General features: G+C 36.9%; 1 protein-coding gene across 1 annotated transcript; it reads left to right on the top strand.

Moving 5' to 3' along the window:
- The first annotated feature begins 1,900 nt into the window (after positions 1 to 1,900).
- Positions 1,901 to 4,375, top strand: LOC111893310 (actin-97). The gene is made up of 5 exons (XM_023889370.3): positions 1,901 to 2,033; positions 2,758 to 2,827; positions 2,913 to 3,306; positions 3,378 to 3,991; positions 4,097 to 4,375. The coding sequence occupies exons 2-5, from the start codon at positions 2,768 to 2,770 to the stop codon at positions 4,160 to 4,162; spliced, it is 1,134 nt and encodes a 377-aa protein (XP_023745138.1). The 5' UTR covers positions 1,901 to 2,033; positions 2,758 to 2,767; the 3' UTR covers positions 4,163 to 4,375.
- Positions 4,376 to 6,865: the final 2,490 nt, after the last annotated feature.

The raw sequence follows: 6,865 nt of genomic DNA, 5'->3' as shown, positions 1-6,865 counted from the left end.
ATTAAATATAACACTACCAAACCTTGCAATTTGGCATCGAGAAACATAATGAATTCATAAAAGTTTTGTAATGTGAACTAGTTTGTGTGGTTCGTGTATTTTATTAAATATGAAACTGTCAGACCTTTTTATTTGGTTAAATCTGACAATACATTTGGGGTGGAATTGCATTTTTGAACAAGTGTGTTTGTCAGTCAATTTTCAAATTTAAAGAAGACCAATCCTGAGAACTAGGGTGGCCATGATACGTCATTTATAATTGTCATTAGCACACACTGCCTCGAACCTATATTTTGTAGATATTTACATTTTTGTTTCAAAACCCTCTTAAATACATTTTTATCTAATTGATAGTTTAAGACCTTATTTGATTTTAATAATTTATAAGTTTTTGAGATTTGACATTGGTTTGTGATAGAATGATGGTGTAGTTGTAAAAAGTAGGTTTGGAAATGGTAATGAGCGAAGAAAATCCTAGAAAGAAGTTATTATTCCATCACTATTGTTTTTGTCTTTATGCCAACCATCCCCATAATTACCTTTTTTAATGTCAAATATTCTAATGGCTCCATATAATGAGATATATTCAAATTATTAACACAAGCAAGCATATCTTGGTAATCAACATTCCTATATGTATCAATTTCATCACCAACATACTTATGATTCTTTGGAGAAACATATCAAATATATATTGGTGGTGTTTCATGTACATCTCTAGTCACTTTATGGTTTCCACCCACTAAGAGAATAGAATATCTATTTGATTGTTGCTTCCGATGCTAGACAAATTACCACTCGATCGATTTCTACCGGTCGATCGATTATATATAACATTCCATGTAGATGGACACCATCTACAAGATGCATATGTACAACATTTGGGCAAACAACATTTATCTTTAACATCATTATTGTCAATTATCTCTACAACGTATTTCAACTCGGGATGTTGGAATGATAAACATTTTTTTTCTATCTTCTAAACACAACTTTCTCTTCCCCACATCAAACAAACCAAAGAGGTTTATATCCTATGACAAATCCAAATTATACTTTATCATCTTGGGTATGATTTCATGGTTACCACTATTGATTATTTCTCACGACGTCCAATACAAATAGTTGATATCAATACCTCATCAAAGATGTTTTTATAGTTAAATCATTAATAAATCCTCAAAATTATATTTTTTTTGTTTGCTTATAAGGATTACCCTCATACCTAAAATTTGTACAAGAAACAATTTATATAGATATCTTTTAAAAGTTGTAAACTATCAAAACCAATGTTATTAAAACCGATATGTTAATTGTAGGATTGTATGATTTTATGGTTCAACCAAGGGAAATTGATATCGTTTCATACATGATTCGTTTTTTTGGTAAGATTATATTAGGGTTATAGAATCGGATAGTAACATCATAGGGTCATTACTATTTATTATTATTATTTTTTAAAAGCTAATATTGTGTCTTGGACTAAGTAAGTTCATCGAATATGAACCCTAGAAAACTTTCTTGAATTGTTTATTGTTTGAAAGATGTATTATAAATGTAATTTTCATGCTTTAAACTTTTTATTATTACCTGATGGACATGAATTTATTTTTTTATGTTTTAAAATGTTTTTAATAGAATTTTACGATCACGAGTTACAACGCGGAAAATAATCTTACATAGAATCTCGACCATCACAACCTTGATCAGAACCGATTAATACCCGAAGTGTTTGAATGTTTATTATTAAAATTTAAAATTTAAAATTATTAATGAACAAGGTAACCAAACAATATTGATTAAAAATAGAGATAGATAATTTTGTGTTTTATTTTAAATATGAAGAGAAATTAGTGGTACCCATGTTTACAAGATGAAACCCATCCAACGATCCACATCCAATCGGTTTCATGTTATAATCCCTCCATCGTTTCGATTCAATTTCGGGTTCCGTTGAACATTTCATTCCGCAATTCCATCCCTCTCTCTCATCTCCCCCCTCATATCAAGCCATTTTTCTAGGTTTCCCTCAGGTATGATTCATTCCTTTTCTTCATTAATCCATTTTTACTTCACACGTTCATCTTCTGCTACATTTCGATCCCTATTCTGTTTTTTTCTTGGTACAATTTCTAACAATTTTAGCGTCACTCTTATTCCAATTGATTATATGCATGTATCTTGTATATCTTTTTGATGTATAACGTGAAGTGCGTTTTCTTCGTTCTTTGTGTGATTATTGCGGATGTTTTGCTTTTGCTTCATTGATGTTGATTGAAATGACTATCGAACCTAATTTTGTGTGAATTGCGTTTTCTTCATTCCTGTTCTGATCTGAGTTAAACTGTTGACGATCCGAAACCGTTAAACATAAAGAGAATTTCGTTATATGAATCCACGTACAGTTCTTTCAATCATGTCAATGTCGTAAATCCTCTATCATGTAGTTAACCATTTTTCTGATAGGAGAAATATTGATTGAAACAATTGTTCTAGAACTGTATGATAATGATGCAACAAACTGATGTTAATGTGCGAAATTTTATCATTCTTTAATATATGCTATTGCATCTGATTTGACTGATAAAGTAGTTCAATAACATGGTACCACATAGTTAATTTGTTACATTCTTATTAGCTCGCCAATGGTCTAAATCAATACTCCCGCCCTGTTTGGATCGAATACCTAGTTTTGATCTCGCCATCTGGTTATGGAGATTGAAGGATTTGTTTACACGTATACATTTTGTTGTTTAGGTAGCATAACATGGCGGACGGTGAGGATATTCAGCCACTTGTCTGCGATAATGGAACTGGAATGGTCAAGGTAATGATCGCAAATTTCTTAATTCTTCAAATCCATAAACATAAACATAAACACATCATTTATCCTAAACAAATTGAATTTCCAGGCAGGGTTCGCCGGAGATGATGCACCACGAGCTGTGTTCCCAAGTATTGTCGGTCGTCCCCGTCACACTGGTGTGATGGTCGGAATGGGCCAAAAAGATGCGTACGTCGGAGACGAAGCTCAATCCAAAAGAGGTATTTTGACCCTAAAATACCCAATCGAACATGGTATCGTTAGCAATTGGGATGACATGGAGAAAATCTGGCATCACACATTCTACAACGAGCTCCGTGTTGCTCCTGAAGAACATCCCGTTCTCCTTACCGAAGCACCATTGAACCCTAAAGCCAATCGTGAGAAAATGACACAAATCATGTTTGAAACATTCAATACTCCTGCTATGTATGTCGCAATTCAAGCTGTTCTTTCTCTCTATGCTAGTGGTCGTACAACCGGTAAGTATTTCCCCCCTGTTTTCCGATCATCTTTTTTGTGCAGTTTAATTTAAAATCATTTCTTCTTACAGGTATTGTCTTGGATTCCGGCGATGGTGTGAGTCATACTGTTCCGATCTACGAAGGTTACGCTCTTCCACACGCCATCCTCCGTCTTGACCTCGCCGGACGTGACCTTACCGACGCCCTAATGAAGATCTTAACCGAACGCGGCTACTCTTTCACGACATCAGCAGAACGTGAAATCGTTCGAGACATGAAGGAGAAGCTCGCCTACATCGCGCTTGACTACGAGCAAGAGCTGGAGACTTCGAAGACAAGCTCCGCCGTGGAGAAGAGCTACGAGTTGCCCGACGGGCAGGTGATAACGATCGGAGCCGAGCGTTTCCGGTGCCCGGAGGTTCTTTTCCAGCCTTCGATGATCGGAATGGAAGCTGCTGGTATTCATGAAACTACTTACAATTCCATCATGAAGTGCGATGTGGATATTAGGAAGGATCTGTACGGAAACATTGTTCTTAGTGGTGGTACGACTATGTTCCCTGGTATTGCTGATAGGATGAGTAAGGAAATTACCGCTTTAGCCCCGAGCAGCATGAAGATCAAGGTCGTGGCCCCACCGGAAAGGAAGTACAGTGTCTGGATCGGAGGCTCCATTCTTGCATCCCTCAGCACTTTCCAGCAGGTTCCATCTTTTTTTCCTTTCTGTCAATAACAATCTTTTTTTTTTTTTTTTTAATAACTTAATTTATGAAAAATGTTTTTTTTTTTTTTGTGTGTATGATTGCAGATGTGGATAGCGAAGGCGGAATATGATGAGTCTGGTCCATCAATTGTGCACAGGAAATGCTTCTGATTTTATAAAAAGGAGATGTCGTATGCTGTTTTTCAAGTTCACAAAATTTTTAAATATTTTTTCCGCTCGCCTTTTCTTTTTCGATATATGATTACATACATATATGATTTTTGTGAAATTTGGTTGAGATCGAAAAGACGATTGATGTATTTTACTCGTTCCATGATTCTTTGATTTGAATATTGTTTTAGAATTGAAGTATTTGTTCCTCTCTATGATTTATTGATTTCATTAATTAATTGGATATGCAAAAATATAAATATAAGACAAAACTTCTACTCTCTCTCTCTCTCTCTCTCTCTCTCTCTCTCTCTTAAAAAGAACACACCCGTTTCTTGATTTGGGTTTTTTAAGTTGTGCAACTTTAAAATCAAGCCTAGACTGCAACAAACCCAAATAAACATTTAGCCCTACATTCTTGTGGATCAGAGCCTCCTCTAACCGAGTTTAGTCATCGTCCTTTGACTTAAGTGTCTGATTTTGGTTTTGAATCCATCACAAACCCTATGGGTTTTAGGGTTTCAATGGCCTCCTCACAAATTCCTCTCATATTTTTTTCTCTATCTACCATTGAATCCAGATATAGAATGTGGACATCGATTTGTTTCTCCGACATTGATTTGTTTCTCCGTTATCACGTTCTAAGAAAGATGCAGATTAGGCTTATTGGAGCTAGGAAAAGAAATAGAGAGAGCTCGGTGGTTTAGAATATACACACAAATCCAGATACACATGAACCTAGTTTTGGAATCGATTAAAGAGGATGAAGATGTGGGGATTGGTTCATCCCAAGGACATAATTTTGAAGTTTGTGGGTAATTCCAAGTAGTAGGAAAATGCCCGAAACAGGTGTGGTTTGGAATATATTTTTGTTTCCAACATTACACATAGGTAGACCATGGCTTCATCGTAACCTGCATCTTTGATGAGTATCATGGGATTATGGAGATGTGGACAAATTTACATCGACAACAAAAACTTCCATTATCTCTAGAAAAAAAAAAGGAAAAAGAAAAGGTATATGTAGATGTAGTTGTGTATATATGAATGAAAGTTGTTCGATGAAATGCCTATATGAAAATTGCCATAAGTCTTTGTTAGTAGTAGTCCATGGATGCCTATATTCAGAAAAACAAAAACTTCCCTTTTACCTGGTTTAAACTTAAAACAGTTAGTAATTCAGTAATGTGACTAAGTTTCTTGTTGGGTTTTCTCTATACCAATTGAGATAAGAGGGAATGAGGGAGCACACACAAAACAAAAATATCAGGATTTTAATGAATCGGTTTTGCAGGCCAATGCTCGATCGTTCCGTTATCGTGTTTATTGATGACATCTTGGTGTATTCCAAGACTAGAGAGCAGCATGAGGAGCATCTTCACGAGCTTCTGGGGGTTTTGAAGCGAGAACAGCTTTATGCTAAGTTCTCGAAGTACGAGTTTTCGTTACGAGAGGTTCAGTTCATTGGGCGCCTCGTTAACTAGGATGAGATTTTGGTCGATCCGGCCAAAATCGAGGTCGTGATGTAGTGGGAGGTTCCGAAATCTCCCTCAGATATCAGGAGTTTCTTGGGTTTAGTAGGGTACTATCAGAGATTTATTCAGGATTTCTCCAAGATTGCGGTACCCCTTACTCGTCTGACGAGGAAGGGGTGGATTTTCGATGGGGCCCCGAGCAGCAGTCGACATTTGATACTCTTCGGCAGAGATTATGCGAGGCCCCGGAATTGACCCTCCTGAAGGGAATTAAGGACTTTGTGGTGTTCAATCGGCAGAAGAGCTATGTCGACCGCTCAGTGTCGGCAGAAGAGCTATGTCTAGCGGCACCGATCTGAGTTGGAGTTTCAGGTCGACGACATGGTATTACTGAAGGTCTTACAAGGGAAAGGTGTGATACATTTCAGGAAGAGGGGGAAGTTGGGCCCCTGGTATACTGGGCCTTTTTGGGTGATTGACAGGGTTGTCAAGGTTGCTTACAGATTTGATCTTCCTGAGGAGCTCATTCAGATTCACAACACTTTCCATGTTTTGCAACTGCGAAAGTGCATATTGGATGAGGATGTAGTGGTTTCCTTGGATGATATTCAGTTCGATGGGCGTCTGAACTATGTTGAGAGGCCGGTAGCTATCCTGTAAAGGAAGGTAAAGGTTTTGCATAACAATGAAGTACCTTTGGTAAATGTCCCAAATGCTCCAACTTCAAGAGCAATTTCGAAACACCAAAAAAGTTTCCTCCTCCATTAAATAATTTTGTCACTCCTTAAAGAATTTGGTTGAAGCACTAGCGTACTACAATTCAAAAATTGATGGGATCAAATTCTTTGTCAACTACCACCATCCTATCATAGCATTGTGGATGTCATCACTAATACAAAGCCTTTCCTATCATTCCTTGAGGCTTGGAACATGCTACTCCTCTACGAATCACAAGAAGAATCGATTGATCCAACCGGTGATGCTATACTCACATCTTCCACTGCACTATAATCATCCACACCCACCAATGGAAAATCAAAAAATAAATTTAACAGGGGTAAAAGTAATGGATAATTTGCTTCCAAAGGAGGGGGTAATTATAATATTTCCGCTAGCTATAATTCTTTTTCAGGTACATCAAGTGTTCAAGGTCAAAATCATGCATAATTTGGAGCTTAATCTTCATTCGGATCTGCCACGGGCCATCAACGAGGTCTCCTCGGAGTAG

Source organism: Lactuca sativa, chromosome 8 (assembly GCF_002870075.4).
Source record: "Lactuca sativa cultivar Salinas chromosome 8, Lsat_Salinas_v11, whole genome shotgun sequence".
In the NCBI taxonomy this organism is placed as follows: domain Eukaryota; kingdom Viridiplantae; phylum Streptophyta; class Magnoliopsida; order Asterales; family Asteraceae; genus Lactuca; species Lactuca sativa.
The sequence above is the reverse complement of the archived record's forward strand: the minus strand, read 5'-3'. Positions and strand labels throughout refer to the sequence as shown.

Excerpts from the sequence above, each read along its gene's own strand:
- LOC111893310 (XM_023889370.3), top strand. The coding sequence starts at position 2,768 with ATGGCGGACGGTGAGGATATTCAGCCACTTGTCTGCGATAATGGAACT. Across the intron at positions 2,828-2,912 it reads ATGGAACTGGAATGGTCAAG|GCAGGGTTCGCCGGAGATGA; the intron begins GTAATGATCGCA and ends TTGAATTTCCAG. Across the intron at positions 3,992-4,096 it reads CCCTCAGCACTTTCCAGCAG|ATGTGGATAGCGAAGGCGGA; the intron begins GTTCCATCTTTT and ends GTATGATTGCAG.